The sequence below is a fragment of the Eulemur rufifrons genome, chromosome 8 (genome assembly GCF_041146395.1).
Source record: "Eulemur rufifrons isolate Redbay chromosome 8, OSU_ERuf_1, whole genome shotgun sequence".
Lineage (NCBI taxonomy): Eukaryota > Metazoa > Chordata > Mammalia > Primates > Lemuridae > Eulemur > Eulemur rufifrons.
In genome coordinates, this window is record NC_090990.1 from 47183952 (window position 1) to 47200643 (window position 16692).

Consider the following 16692-nt stretch of genomic DNA (forward strand, 5'->3'; position numbering starts at 1 on the left):
TTGGGTTATATGCAAATACTACACCATTTCATTATATATAAGGGACCAGAGCATCCATGTATTTTGATATCTGTGAGGGTTCTGGAACCAATCCGCATGGATACCAGGGGACAACTGTACATAGAAACAGTGCATGTGAAGCCTCAGAAGGAAATATGCCTGGGACAAGGCTGACAAATATGGGATTAAGAATGCCATCAACCTATTAAGCCCCATTGTTTCAGATGCCCCTAAGTCAGCTGTCGCCAAGATTGGAGATGCTGGGCAGTGCACAGAAGCCAGGAAATAAGAGTTTCCAGGCTTAAAAACTATAATATATCTAGGCAAGAACTATAGAACTGTAATTTCTCCTGCATAGAACTGACTGAAAGCAAAAGGATCAGAAGCATACTAAATTTTTGCATGAATTATATTGCCAGATATACACCAAGCCTGATTTGCATCCACTGGCTCCTGCTATTGCTGTTGCCAAGCACGGTTGTAAAGGTGTTTGATTTTTCTGAAATAGCATTAGTGGATGTCTCAGTGTCCAGCCACTAGTTCTGTGGGTTTTGACAGGTATGCTCTAGGACATGCACTGTGCTGCTGCAGATCATAGCGGCTACAGTGTAGTTCTAGAGTCGGCAAAGCATGAGCAGCTCTCTGATGGTGGTTTCCTAGGTATGCCAGCAGCAATGTGGTTCAGAGATATTTCTTGGTCACAGAAGAGTCATTGCTCCCCTGGTGGCCTGGTTTTGTGAAAACTTTGGGACTCATTGCTGAAAAACTAATCTAGAGTCTATTTGATCAACACTTCCAAGTATTCAGTACCCTTTAAGCACCCAGGCCTCCTTGCTTCTTTCCAAAACACCAAGCACATTAAGCTTCAGGATGTTTGTAATTTGCAGTTTTCTCTGCCAGGACCATTCTTCCCTGATTCCTCCAAGGCTCGTTCCGCTTTCATTCAGCTCTTTGCTCAAATGTCAACTCAAAGAGGTCCTTACAGATTACTGTATCTAAAACAGCACACTGTTTATCTCCTTTCCCTATCACTTACATTATTTTGTATCATTTTAGTTTCACTTACGTCTCCCTCTCTGGAGTGTAAAGCTCCTTTAGAACAGGGAATGTATTTCATTTACATTGTATTCCTAGCGCCTTGAAAACCGCCTGACACATAGGAGCTTAAAAGATACTTGATTAAATGGATTTGGATTGACTTTATCCTGCTCAGCTGCAACACTTGAGCTGTGAAGACACCTCGCAAAGGCAGGCACACAAATACAAAAGGAAGCAAAAACCAGATGACGCCTGCCTGCCGCTTTTGAGCCCTTCAGCAGGACTCGAGCCGGACCCCTTGGCAGCTCCCGCAGCCGAGCTGGGCCTTAAGACGCTGTGTCCTTGTGTAGCCGAGAAGGGGAGCAGAAAAACAGGAGAAAACGAGGCAAGGAGGGGCCGAGGAATGGGCCTGAGCTCTACGCTACTCGGCTGAGAATTTATCGTTATCCACGGCAGCGCTTGTTCTTATTGGCTGGCCCTAGGGCCCGTGAAGCAGCGATTCCGAACAGAAAGGCCAGGCGCGCAGCAGCGAGCAAGCGGCTTAGCCATTTTCCGACACCGGTCTCCCGAGCAACCCCGCCCGAGTGCGTACGCAAGAAAGGGAGGCGGGGCGGTTGGGAGGGCCTCTCTCCGGAAACCGCACCCTCGCTGGCGTCCCACCGTCGAGGATTGACAAAACGCAAAACAACATTTTAACAGTCGGCAGCGAAAGCGCGCACTCGAGCGCCAATGAGAGCCGAAGGAGGGGAACCGCTCCTGAGGAACACTCTGTATGTCCAAAAATGATTGGCTGGAGCTCTCCTTTCTTCTTCTTTGGTATTGGCTGGCCTTCCTTCTCTGCCCCTCTAATTGGCTTTCGTCGAGGTACTTCTGATTGGCTTTTCCTGGGGGTGGGGTGGGGGGGAGCAAGGTTTTGGGAATTGTTCTTCATGGATTGGTGGGTTTAGGCTCCTCGAGGACGGGGCCGTCCCATCTTCTCTCTGTCCCGTCTCCCGACCCGTACGCTTTTCCCTTAACTCGCGCGCACGAATGGTTAAAAAAAAGGGTGTGAGGCTCGAGCCCGCCAGCCAGGCCTCCAGCCGCTAGCGCGCGCCCTCAGTGAGGACCCGCGCGAGCTGCCCGTGACGGTGCCTGCGCTGTTTGAAACTGTAGAACCCGTTAGGATCTTGGGGAAACTACCGTTCCAGCTGACTCCGGAGCCCGTGCGTGCCAGGGGCGAGTGGCGGTCGCGAGGCGGCTCTTGCCTGTCGTCTCTCTGCAGCGTGGAGACCAGAACTGGCATTTTCAAAGGACGCCACCTTCAATCGCAGCGCTGGCGCGGGCGGAGGCTAAAACACAGGGGTCCTGAGACTTAGGAAAACGCGCCAAGTTCTCCTCGGTTGTGGAGTGGGAGAGACCCTAGCGGTTGAGGCGCTCCGCGGGCGGGACCACTGCTTGTTGCGCTCCTTGCCATCCCGGGGCGGGCGCAGACGGGCACCGCTCCGGGAATGTAGTGGGTGCCGGCGCAAAGCAGGACCGAGCGGCGGCCGGGTTCCCGCTCTTGTGAGCGGATGGTCACTCCCCCGCGGGGAGGGCGATCCGACCAGCTTTTCCTTGGGTCGGGGACCTGGCGGGATCGGGGCAGGGACTCACCTGTCGCACCCACACTCTTTCCGGTTGGACTAGTCGGCGTCACCGCCGCGGACCTCGCTTTGGGCCATGACCAGGTAAGAGGGCCCGGAGAGGAGGGGCCGGCGCCCGGGCGCAGGGACAAGTTCGGCCGGCGCCCGAGTGAGGCTGCCGGCAAGACCCCAGGACCGTTTTGGTGGGTCCTGCACCCTTGCAGACCTGCTAGCAGGAGCCCTGTGCACCCTGGGCGGGGCGCACCCTCTTGCCGCTGCTGGGGACTCGAGAAGGCAGGTGCTGGCTGGGCGTAAATAGGCCAACTCCACGGACGAGGGGGCCAGGGGCGGTGGTGAGGGCCAAAGACGCCACCGACCAGCCCCCCGCTGCGCTCGGCAACCCAATCTTTGCTCATCTTTTTCCGTTCCCTAGAGTGGTGCAGGATAGTGGTGCAGGGGGAAGAAGAAATGTTTTCACATAGTTGTCCTGTGTCGGTATTGCGAAATTTTACCGCGCATTTTCTTTCACTTATAGTTTTTCCAGAGTATTTGGAACGCCACGTGTCTTAAACCTTTGGCGAAGATTTTGTCCTGAATTATTTTGCATTTTTCTTGAAAAGTAGGAATTGAGTTATGTCATCTTATAAAGGGTATAATTTAAAACTAATGGGACTAAGTGTTCACGCTGTCATTTGTTCAAGAACGTTAATGTTCGATTTGTGTTCTGCGAAATTTGATTTATAGTTAGAGGAGAAATATTTTTGATGCAACAAACCCCAAATTATAAGGAAAGCCAGGGGCAAGAAATGATACAGCATCGGATAACGGCACCTGGCAAAATGTTACATTCTCAGTAATGTTAAATATTTGATGTAACATTTAATTTTGAGGGGGCCAGGAGGTTTGGTTTTTTTAATTAAGGAGACAATTCGCTATTTCAGCTGCTTAATTATCTTTTCCTTTTATTAAAAGTCCGGTTAACTCTTGTCAGTTGAGCTCCAGTTTCTATCTGTTGGAGACAATGGGGAAATTAATCAATTTTCCACTTCTTCCTGAATTGAGTCTCAAAAATGGTTTCACTGCTGAGTTCAGTGTTGTGAATTCTTGGATTGGAGTCAGCCTAGTGAAATGCTTATTAAGGGTGGAATCTGAGTAAATTTTGTGTAGTTCATCTTAATACTCTCTATCTACATTTGAAACTCACTGCTCAGGTTTTCGGCTCTAAGATAATTTTTTCCCAGATGTCCTAATGAAAAACAGGACTGATGTATAAAATAACTTCTACAAAAGTTGCCATATTTTTTGTTTCATCTGAAAGCTTTCCTTTAAAACAGGGTAACAAGGTTGCAAAAGGCAAACCAAATCATCTTGTTTCCTACTCAAAGCAGTATTTTTGAAATTTATAGTTTAACAAAAATTTGGAAAACTAGTAGAATAATGTATTTTCTAGTGTCCCATCTTTGCATGTGTTTTATTATCTGTCACTCAGATTTTTAGGTATAACTGAACACCAGATCTACGCCTTTTCTTGTACACAAATTATACCTTAAATAAGTAGAGACTTTATTTCATATATTCATGGTAAATAGAAAAAGGCTTTGGAAGGGAAGACTCATTAATGTTCAGCACTGTGATTTTCCATTGATCCCTCTGTTTCCTGCCTCCTACTTTAGAATTAAAGATGGTAGCTGCTTCATCAATATTTTCTGAATGAATTAAGTTACAATGAAAAATTAAGTTTTTACTCTTTAATTATGCTACTTTACCATGGGGCTACTAAATGGGGTACTTTGTGATGTGGCCCTTAATCTGTAGCAGGCTGGTAAAAGTTCATTATCTTGTATTTTTTTGTTCTTTAACAAAGTCAAGGTCATTGTGGCAAACTCCTTCATTTAAGCAATAAAGTATCTATTGCCAGGCATTAGGTTTTCAAATATGAAGTTCTCATTTGTACCATTCCTTTGGTTCGTTTTCAAAATTGACGCTTTGTTACTGACAACTGAAAACTAATGAAACCTTTTCTGTGATTAACAGAAATAATTGATGATTACAACTTCCCTCTGTAAATTCTTGCCAACTCCTTGGGATTTGAAGAGAAAATGCCTGGTGTCATACCTAGTGAAAATAATGGACTTTCAAAAGGTAGTCCATCTAAGAAAAATAGACTTTCCTTAAAGTTTTTTCAGAAAAAGGAAACTAAGAGAGCCTTGGATTTCACAGATTCTCAAGAAAATGAAGAAAAAGCTTCTGAATATAGAGGATCTGAAATGTATGTATCTGATTTCTGTACTTTTTTTTATTCCACATCAATGAAGTGGTAGTGAACTTGGATTGATACCTCCAGTCTGACCTGATAGTCCGCAGAGACAAAAAAGTACACTTCAGTTTACTAAGTCTAGCAGGATATAATAGGAACAGAGGAAAACTGGGGGTTCCCCATAGGGATCACATCCATAATGTTTATTATGCTCAGCCATTTAGACTAATTTGGAGGAATATTTATTGACTAAAATTATCTTTTAGGGTTTAAATTTGGTTATTTCTGGAGCAACATATTTATATAAGGGTAAAAGAGGTGATTTTTTTTTTTGGTTCAGACGACTTGCCAGTTATGAGATATTTAAACTCATGTAGTCATGTAGGTATGTAGTTGTAACTAGTCATACCTGTTGGAGGCATATAATTTCAAATTTTACTTAAAGTAAACTTAAATGCTTTTGATGCAAATTATTTTTAGTGACTGAAATCAGAACAAAATGGAATACTTTATTCCACCAGTGGCAGCTGTAGCTCAAGTCTATAGTATTTCTCTGTTTAACAAATAGGCACTCTGCTGAATGACTAAAGTGGATTGGTTCCATGTGTAATTTCCTAATATATGCCAATAATCAGTCAAGGAGATTGTGAGTGAACCTTTTGTTTATCAGCATTCATGCTTATAAATGCTTTGAGATGCTGGAGTAATAATAGCTAGCGTGGTTATTAAAATAAAAAACCGGGAAAACCTACTTTTACTGTTAAAGAAGTCAAAGAATGATAAACTTGAACACTTTATTTTTAAGTGAGGGACAGCCTATATAATTCTCTTCATAGACTTTATAGCTGTATAATTCTCTTCATAGACTGACTTCTTTCCTCTTAATCTTTTTTTTTTTTTTTTTTTTTTTTTTTTTTGAGACAGAGTCTCACTCTGTTGCCCAGGCTAGAGTGAGTGCTGTGGCGTCAGCCTAGCTCACAGCAACCTCAAACTCCTGAGCTCAAGGGATCCTCCTGTCTCAGCCTCCCGAGTAGCTGGGACTACAGGCATGCACCACCATGCCCAGCTAATTTTTTCTATATATATTTTTTAGCTGTCCATATAAGTTCTTTCTATTTTAGTAGAGATGGGGTCTCGCTCTTGCTCAGGCTGGTCTCGAACTCCTGAGCTCAAACGATCCGCCCACCTCGGCCTCCCAGAGTGCTAGGATTACAGGCGTGAGCCACCGCGCCCGGCCCCTTAATCTTTATTAATAGAATTTTACTTGGTATAGCCTCTCCCAAATATTATGGTCAGGTCATTCCCAGGTTTTTATTCAGAGTTAAACTACTTGATTAAAATGTCAAAGTACGTGAAACAAAGCACAGTACCAGTTCCTCAATTTTCTACTCTGCAAAATGGGATTAACATCCTTTTAAAGGAATTATTTTAGGCTTGTTAAGTGTAATATTTCTAAATGCTTTTAAAACTTACATTCTGGGCATATAGCAATTTTTGAGCTTGTACAGATTTCTTCTCTTTAACTGTCATCTGAGTAAGATCCATATACTTTCAGATCATACAACTTTTGGGAAAAGGCTAAATCTAAAGAAGTAATATTTCCACTTTGTTTCTTTAACGTGCTACTTAATTATACTTTTCTTCCCTCTATATTTAATAGTGATCAAGTTGTTCCTGCAGCACAGTCTTCACCTATAAACTGTGAGAAGAGAGAAAACTTGTTACCATTTGTGGGACTGAATAATCTTGGCAATACTTGTTATCTTAATAGCATACTTCAGGTAAATTGACAATTTTGCTAGAACTTTAGTAGGCAAAGAATGATATGACATTTAATGTTTCTGAGTATTTCAGGTTACTGGAAGACTTTAATTGTCCATATACTATCTTTGCCTTTTGATTGTAAATAAAACAGAATAGACTAAAATAATGATACTGGTTCTAAGTTGCATGTTATTAAAGTTCCTTTGGGGTAACAGGAAGTGATATGCTAAATGAAGATGGGATAGCAAAATTGAGTAGACCTTGGTTAAGTGGAAGATGCCAAACCTTTAATTTCTCTGCCTGATTCCTGGTGCTATCATGCTATACCCCTTGGAGCTATATTGGTGTTATGTTGTATGTCCTTGACCTTAATGTCTTAGCAATATCTGCCCAAGCCCAGTGCTTTGTGCCAATGAGGGAAGACAGTGGGATTCTACTGATGAGGTAGAGAACAAGTTTTGACACAAAGCTTAATCTCAAATGTTAGGTAATGCATATTAAAAGTGCTCTACAAAAAGTATGACACTGTTTTAATGATTTTATGTATATTGTTCAGTAAACAGTCTTACTTTTTATAGGTATTATATTTTTGTCCTGGTTTTAAATCTGGAGTGAAGCACTTATTTAATATTATTTCAAGGAAGAAAGAAGCTCTAAAGGATGATACCAATCAAAAAGATAAGGTAAAATAAATAAAAGAACAGAAATAATGTAAAAAGCAAAAATAAAGGGGAATTCACTTATTTAGAAGTGAAAAAGTAATAGATACACAAGAGGATTTGGGGGAGGCTGATAAAGATGATTTCTTTGTTAACAAACTATAACTGAAAATTGAATTTCTCAGTACTTTATATTGTCAGGAAGGCAATTATTTTTCACTCTTGCAAGGCTAGATAACTAGATTATCCCCTTTACAGAGTGATTCCTCTAGTCCTCTAAACTGTTTACCAAACTTTTGTCATTTGTATACTACAATCACAATGTGTCATACCCATGAAACATTTATCCATTGTTTTCAAGTTGACTTTTAAAATATAAGTAAATATATTGTTATTATAGAAACCTTTGACTTTCATAACTTGAAAACCATTGTCATGGATGACATAAATAGTAACTAAAAAATCCTCTCAAAATTAAAAAAGTTTATTTGTACACCCCACAAAGTTAATGCTATAATGAAATTTAGAAAAGCTAGAATTGTGTAGTGAGACAAAGACAAGAAAGGGGGGAGGTACTTAATTTGTTCATAAATGAAAATACTGGTTTGTGTGTTTCTTTCTTGACAGGGAAATTGTAAAGAAGATTCTTTGGCAAGTTATGAACTGATATGCAGTTTACAGTCCTTAATCATTTCAGTTGAACAGCTTCAGGCTAGTTTTCTCTTAAATCCAGAGAAATATACTGATGAGCTTGCTACTCAGCCAAGGCGACTGCTTAACACACTCAGGTATAGCCTATACTATAATTTTAGGATTCTAATTTAGCTACTTGCTTCTGTCTTTGGAGAGTAGTGCTATGTGAACAAATAGGAATAAAGAGCAAGGAAAATGGAAACTCCAGGTCCATAGTCCTTTATAACCTAGAAGCTCTGAAAACTGGAAATTTTTTCATAAATTTGGTGCTAAATTCATTGGATCTGAATTTATATGAGGCTTCTTACTGTCTTTATTTATATTTATCTTTAAATATTCATACATTTTTCTATAGAAGTAGTAATGTATTTAATTATAGGGTACTGCCCCATATCATGTTTGTGATATATATTTTACTTTTATGCCATACCATCTTTTTGAATCTGCAAATTTCTGAATTCCCAAACATGTGTGGTCTTAAGGATTTCAGATTAGGAATTTTAGGACTATATTCAAAATACAATAGGTGTAAGCACTACAAACTCCAGATATTCTATTTTTGTTATATGTGCTTGGTAGAGAACTACTAGTTAATTGAATTAGATTGCTTTGTGCCATTCTCTTAAAAAATGAAAGTTTATTCTCTATATAAAATAGCCTTATTCAAAAAAATTATAGGGGGGCTGGGTGAGGTGGCTCATGCCCGTTATCCTACCACTCTGGGAGGCCGAGGCGATAGGATTGCTTGAGCTCAGGAGTTTGAGACCAGCCTGAGTAAGAGTGAGACCCTGTTTCTACTAAAAATAGAAAAGTTAGCCCAGTATGGCGTGCGCCTGTAGTCTCAGCTACTTGGGAGACTGAGGCAAGGGGATTGCTTGAGCCCAGGAGTTTGAGGTTGCTGTGGACTATGATGATGCTACTGCATTCTACCCATGGTGATACAGTGAGACACTGTCTCAAAAAAAATTATAGGGTAAGTTATTAAAACAGTCATTTAATCATTTATTTTAGAAGTAGAACTAGGTGCAATACACTGCTACACTTTTGTTAAGAGGCATTGTAGCATAGTGGCCAAGAGCAGGTTTGAACCTTGGCTTTGCATCCTAACTAGTTCTATGACCCTGGGCAAGTTACCTAACCTCTCTGCTTTAGTTCCCTTATCAGTCAATAGTGGTAATAATTGTACCTCATAGGTATAATTATTATGAAGATTATGTATACATATAAAATGCATTTTCAGTATAACCTGGTATATGGGAAACACTATTATTAATACATTGAGAAGAAGATTAAAGTATTGTGATAAAAATAGGGAAAAATTTTTTTTGTAGTCACAGGTAACAAATTTCAAATTTGTAGCTGAATAAATGTCTTCAGATTTTAACACATTGACTGCCACACTAGAAAAAAACATTTTTTTCTGTGCACAGTGTTTTATTACGAAAATAGAATAAAAACTTCAAAAACAAAACAATCCTTTGTAATTTAGTGAAAAATTTGTTATTTTTTGTTTTCTGTGCGTGAGGTACATAGAACTCATGAGCCACTAGAGTCAATTCGTATGCTGCATACCACTTGAGTTGTATGTGACTCATGACATACTTATTTAATTTGTTTTGGAGAATTGAGTCTTCATATGCTTCATGAGGCCCCAGGCTCAAAATTAGCATGAGTTAAATACAACTCACATGAAAGTTAATGTGTTAAAAAGGAAGTAATTTACGATATCCCTGTAAATGAATTCATTTCTATGTAGAAAGATTTTCTTTTATATATTATACCTTCAAAACTAGAATAGATGAAATGGAAATTTTTATTTATAGGGAACTCAACCCTATGTATGAAGGATATCTACAGCATGATGCACAGGAAGTATTACAGTGTATTTTGGGAAACATTCAAGAAACATGCCAACTTCTAAAAAAAGAAGAAGTAAAGAATGTGGCAGAATTATCTACTAAGGTGGAAGAAAAACCTAATCAGAAAGAGGAAATGAGTGGTATTAACGGCATGGAGACTGAGAATATGAGGCATTTTGAAGAGTATAAAGAAAAACTTCCAAAAGGAAATGGGAAAAGAAAAACTGACATTGACTTTGGTAATATGAAGAAAAAAGTTAAAGTATCCAAGGAACACCAGTCACTGGAAGAGAACCAGAGACAAACTAGATCAAAAAGAAAAGCTACAGATGATCCATTAGAGATTCCTCCTAAAATAATCCCCAAGTACATACCTGAAAATGAGAGTGCAAGACCCTCACAAAAGAAAACAAGAGTTAAGATAAATTGGTTAAAGTCGGCAACTAAGCAGCCCAGCATTCTTTCTAAATTCTGTAGCCTGGGAAAAATGACAACAAACCAAGGATCCAAAGGACAATCTAAAGAAAATGAATATGATCTTGAAGAGGACTTGGGGAAGTGTGAAAGTGATAACACAGTTAATGGTTGTGGACTTGAATCTTCAGGAAATAATGTTAAACCTGTAAATGTTAATGAAGTTAAGCCCATAAACAAAGGTCAGTATAATTCTTAGACTTTAGTAGGTAGGAGAATTAACAGCTACAGAATTAGAATTTTCTCTTCTTAATACATGTACAATATAATCTGTACGGCTAAAATTTTTAAGAGAAGGAAATTTAACCCTGAAGGTGAACTGTGGTGTTTTAAGTGCTGTGCTTAGAAGTGTGTGTGTTGTATTACTTGTATTACTTATATATGTAATGTCAATACAGTAGATGTTATATATGTAATATAATTGTATTACATATACTTATAATGTCATTATGGTAATGTTAATTTATGGTGTATAAACTGAGGAAATTCAGTATAAATAGCAAGACTGTTATTTTTTCCCTTTTATTTATGCAGTATTTGACATAAACTCATGATGGAAATTGCATTTAGTGAAATTTTTAGAGAACTAAATATAGTCATGCGTTGCTTAATGATGGGGATACATTCTGAGAAATGTGTCATTAGGCAATTTAGTTGTTTGAACATGAGGGTGTACTTACACAACCTAGATGGATAACCTGCTATACTTAGTGTGTGTAGTAAAGCCTATTGCTTCTAGGCTACGAGCCTGTACAGCATATTACTGTACTGAGTACTGTAGGTAGTTGTGACAGTGGTATTTGTGTATCTAAACATAGATATGTAAATACAGGTACAGTAAAAATATGGTATGATAATCTTGATGGGACCAGTGTCGGCATATATGTGGTCTGCTGTTAACTGAAACATCATTATGCAGTGCATGACTAGTTATACCCTACTTGAATTAGATATTTGCCTAGTTTTGTCCAGGTCTGCCGTGGAATATGTGTAGTATTGATATGGTTAATGGTTTTACCAAAAATGCCATACTTTGGGATTATTCTATAGGGAGGTGTCTTTGAGAAGGGAGTTAAGAAGACATAATTGGCTTTTCTTTTACACAAGAGTAATTCGTGTTCAAAACTATCTTTACAAGGAATTTACATTTCGTGAATAAGTTACCTCTTAATGCTAATAAGCTGAGATATAAAAATGGGACTTTTATTCAGGATATGCTTTATTTAAATGGAAAATTGATTATTTGGGCTTTACTGAAAAGCTAATCTGTATAGACCTGTACGTACTGTTTTCGTTTTAGGTGCAGAGCAAATTGGTTTTGAGCTAGTGGAAAAATTATTTCAAGGTCAGCTGGTGTTAAGGACTCGTTGCTTGGAATGTGAAAGTTTAACTGAAAGAAGGGAAGATTTTCAAGACATCAGTGTGCCAGTACAAGAAGATGAGCTTTCCAAAGTAGAGGAGAGTTCTGAAAGTAAGCAAAATTGGAATCTTGTTTGGACCATCGAATAATTATAGTTTTCTTCAACAATACACAGTCTAATAGTAGCTTGTATAAATAGAAGAAAACTGGCCTTTAGTGTTTAATGTAACCTTTCTGCTTATCTGCCTTCACTTGTAAATTGTTAGCATTTGGAAAATTGTAGCATCTTTTTGATATAGTGTTAGAATGGGAAAATGAAATGCTTTAATGAATTAACTTTTGGGAACTTGAATCTTTCAGAGCTACTGAGGTTATTTTTACACACAACATTTGAGCAACTGTAATGTCTAGTGCAAACCATAAAAAGTATGGAAATGTCATGGGAAATAATTATGAGACTGGTTTACCTGTCAGATACTGAAAATTGGCTACTAAATGTAAACTTGTCTGTCATACACTGTGGCACAGAGACTAGGCTTGTTTTTGCTGTCTCTTGTGTCACATATATTTTTTGGCTGACCAAATGTAAATATTTAAAAGATATGTATACTGTTGAGGGTGAGCTTACGAAAATAGTTTCTGAAAGTAAAAAAAGTCTCTAGTTATTTGGGAATGGATTAGTCAATCAAAATTAAATGCTAAGAACATGAAACTTTATGGTTTATTTTTTGAATGGCTGAGAGATTTATTTGTGAATGAAAGGATTCTCTTTTGTAGTTTCTCCAGAGCCAAAAACAGAAATGAAGACCCTGAGATGGGCAATTTCACAATTTGCTTCAGTAGAGAGGATTGTAGGAGAAGATAAATATTTCTGTGAAAATTGCCATCATTATACTGAAGCTGAACGAAGTCTTTTGTTTGACAAAATGCCTGAAGTTATAACTATTCATTTGAAGTGCTTTGCTGCTAGTGGCTTGGAGTGAGTATTGTAAATAAAAACTATATGAAGAAAATGAGCTGCTATAGAAGATAAATTTTGTTCAAAATACTATAATAGGAACATAAAGTACTAAAATGAAGTAATTTGTAAAGATTGCCTTAGAAAAAGTTTTGTTCTCTTATTAATAGTTTTCCTGTAAAAATGAAATTTAAATCCTTTTGGTATGAATATATATCCTACTATTAAGTATGATTTCTTTATACATTTTTTCATATTCATTCCTTCTTAGATGCTAGTTGTATCTAAGAATTCAAATTCAGTAGAACTGATGAAAGTACGGAACAAATTTTATATACATCAAGATTTGTTCTTTGAAGGGGGGGGAGAAAAGCAAAATTATAGTTCTTTTTAGTTTTAAGGTAAGCTAGGAAGTCAAACCTTTGAACAATTTGAGAAAAATGCTAATGACGTTTTGGATAGTCTGTGATTTTTTTTTTTTTTTTTTGGACATGTATAATGTCATTGTAGATTTTACTGTTTACATTAATTAATGACTTGTTTGAAGTTACCACGAGGGCGTCCCCGGAGCTCTCTTATACTTTATTATGTCAGAAGATGACATACAGTCCATTCTTTATTCAGGGGACCTTTTCTTTGCTACAATACTTATTTTCCCAAATTTTGGTAGAGAAAGTCTTCACATTAAAATGACTTAAATGTAAAGCATTTTGGTTTCAGGTTCACTCTATTTAAAATGCCATTTGTTTTCTTACTGCACAAAATTAGGGAAATCAAGGGGAAAAATACTAAATAGCTTCCATAGAAACACCTGAATATTAGCACTTATAATATTTTTGTATATATTATAAATATTAATCAAAGTTGGGGTCTTGCCAGGTGCTGTAATCCTAGCACTTTGGGAGGCCAAGGTGGTGTGATTGCTTGCAGCTAGGAGTTCAAGACCAGCCTCAGCAACATATAGCGAGACCCCATCTCTATAAAAAATAATTTAAAAATTTAGGTGGGTGTGGTGGCCTCGCAGCTACTTGGGAGGCTGAGGCAGGAGCCTCACTTAAGCCCAGGAGATTGAGGTTGCAGTGTGATATGATGACACCATTGTACTCTATCCCAAGCAAGAAAGTGAGACTTTCTCTAAAATAAATAAGTAAATAAACACAGTTGAGGTCTTGTTTATATTCTTTTTTGTGTATTCATATGAATATGAATATTAAGGGTTCATTCAGATTGTTACTTGGTTTCACATTGGGTGTGAAATCTTGAATTTGAAATGGAACTGCAGGAAACCTTTTTTTTTTTCTTTCTAAAGGTTTGATTGTTACGGTGGTGGACTTTCCAAGATCAACACTCCTTTATTGACACCTCTTAAATTGTCACTAGAAGAATGGAGCACAAAGCCAACTAACGACAGCTATGGATTATTTGCAGTTGTGATGCATAGTGGCATTACAATTAGTAGTGGGCATTACACTGCTTCTGTTAAAGTCACCGACCTTAACAGTTTAGAAATAGATAAGGGAAATTTTGTAGTTGACCAAATGTGTGAAATAGGTAAGCCAGAACCATTGAATGAGGAGGAAGCAAGGGGTGTGGTTGAAAACTATGATGATGAAGAAGTGTCAATTAGAGTTGGTGGAAGTACACAGCCAAGTAAAGTTTTGAACAAAAAAAACGTAGAAGCTGTTGGACTTCTTGGAGGACAAAAGAGCAAAGCAGATTATGAGCTATACAACAAAGCATCTAATCCTGATAAGGTTGCCAGCGCAGCATTTGCTGAAAATAGAAATTCTGAGACTAACAATACTAATGGGACCCATGAATCTGATAGAAACAAGGAATCCAGTGACCAAACAGGCATTAATATTAGTGGATTTGAGAACAGAATTTCCTATGTAGTGCAAAGCTTAAAGGAGTATGAGGGGAAGTGGCTGCTTTTTGATGATTCTGAGGTGAAAGTTACTGAAGAGAAGGACTTTTTGAATTCTCTTTCCCCTTCTACATCTCCTACATCTACTCCTTACTTGCTATTTTATAAGAAATTATAGAGTCAGTGTATTTTCCTTCTGTATATATTAAACAGACCTGCACAAACATTGGTAAAGTTGACATAAAAGTTTTTAGCTTATCTTTTGAAGCTACTGGATATTATTGGTCTCTCTAGGTTTTTATATAAATAGTGAAATTTGAATTACTGAAAACCATATTAATTTTTAGAATTCATTTTCCTTAGTAGAGACTAGCGATGCATTAGCTTCTGGGAACACACTTGTATAGTTTCTTAATTGAATTACCCAAAATGGAAGCATTTAAACACTTTTAGATTTACATCAATCTTTTGTGTTTGCTTTTTAAAATAAAGTGCTTGTATTTGTATTCTCCATATTTTGGAGTAATTATCTACATGATGTTTATAGGTCCTGTGGTTTTTCACCCAAGAAGCAGAATCTCATTCAGTACATTAGTTTTATAAGAGTCATGAAGCCAAATCTATGATGGGCTGTATCAGAGGCACAAAGTCTAGAATGTGTGTATTCAAAATGGTGTACATTTTGTGCCTTGAGTCACCTTGAAAAGTGTCTCAAAACCTGGACAGTCCCTGTCTATCTTCACAAGAATTTTATATGTATTTATGAAGATAGTTCTGTACTTTAGTAAATCTTTTTGGGCATGGACTAATTTGTATCTCTTCATACTTATATTCTGCACGATCTGTATATAGTACATCAAACTTAGAGGTATGACCTTAAATTTAACTTTTTTTAAAAACTGGGAGGTCAATAAAATTTAAACTGCTTAACAACTATGTATACAAATGTTTGAATTTTTTACTTGCATGTTTTTATCATAAATAACATCTGAGTTCTCTAAAACAGAGTAAGTATATATAAATAATAAACATGAATAATTACCTTTAATATACTTGATACTTTCAGACAGTGGAGGTAGAAAATTTTTCAAAGGAGAAATTGTACTTAGTCCATCCAAGTTGTCATACTTAAAAGGATTATAATAAAAGTTGTTGCATCTAGTTGTCTCTTAAAGTAGATACGTAACTTGATGGAATCTAAAACTGGAAAACTTACAATGATGCTTTGGGCACAGAAAAACTTGGTTAAAATCTCATTTTAAATACGGTATATATGCTAAATTGGTAAATGATCAGTTATCTTGTGAAGTCTTAAAGGAGATTCTTTGAACTAAGAATCTTTCTTAAAAATGACTCTAAAGAATACATAAATGCTATTGGGATAACACTGTTATACCCCATTTCACCAAGAGTGTCTTGTCAACTAATAAATTATTTACATGTCTTACATTCTTCCAAAAGATGGTACCAAAATAAAAGTCATGATTCTCCTCCCTTTCAGAATCACTAATGGAACTTTTAAAAAGAAACAGCTCCTAAATACTACCCATACCATGCTTCTGATGGAGTAGGTCTAGAATAGAGATTGGGTTTCTAACACTCAAAAGAAAGTCAATGAACCAATAGAGATTCCTGATGTGAGAAAGTTTGCATTATAAGAAAAATGAAGTATGTAAGAATTTGGGAAGTATTCAGTATCATACCAATGTTTTCATTTTAAGAGGAAGCCTCTGTTTTGACCCAAGTCAGAAAATCACTGGTATTGCATGATAAATCAGAATCGTATAAAATTTGAGTCCTTGATACTGAGATTTATGTAAAGCAGTCCAAACCTACGTAAATGTAACCTTAATGGGAAGTAATCTAGGGGTTACTTATTCTCTCCCTTATGTCTACCTCACCACCCCCCAACCATCCCCAAAGAAGAGAGTATGTTACTTTTTTTAAAGTTTCCATTCTTGACACTTTGCGCCTTTCCTTATTGTTCATTTGGTTCTTTCCTGAAACCGATTTTTGAGGTTAATTTATATGCCCGTTTGACCCCTCAGATTTGGTCCAACGTAGATTCATCTGAAAAATTTTTTTATGATTCAGCCTTTGAACTGATTAGATAAGAGAAATTTGAGATAATGCTACCCATTATTAAAGTAAGCTGGAGCAGG

The 16692-nt window shown here is 37.5% G+C and overlaps 1 protein-coding gene across 3 annotated transcripts; it reads left to right on the top strand.

Moving 5' to 3' along the window:
• Nucleotides 1-1735: 1735 nt before the first annotated feature.
• On the top strand, nucleotides 1736-15533 carry USP1 (ubiquitin specific peptidase 1). Of its 3 annotated transcripts, none has more exons than XM_069478013.1 (9): nucleotides 1736-1902; nucleotides 4674-4908; nucleotides 6557-6677; nucleotides 7239-7343; nucleotides 7947-8107; nucleotides 9836-10527; nucleotides 11646-11816; nucleotides 12483-12684; nucleotides 13973-15533. In XM_069478013.1, exons 2-9 carry the CDS (start codon nucleotides 4739-4741, stop codon nucleotides 14706-14708), a joined length of 2358 nt encoding a protein of 785 aa, XP_069334114.1. In that variant the 5' UTR covers nucleotides 1736-1902; nucleotides 4674-4738; the 3' UTR covers nucleotides 14709-15533. The 3 variants fall into 3 exon arrangements, with proteins under 3 accessions (XP_069334114.1, XP_069334115.1, XP_069334113.1); XM_069478014.1 differs by having other exon boundaries at nucleotides 1736-1808; XM_069478012.1 differs by lacking the exon at nucleotides 1736-1902 and adding an exon at nucleotides 2048-2744.
• Nucleotides 15534-16692: the final 1159 nt, after the last annotated feature.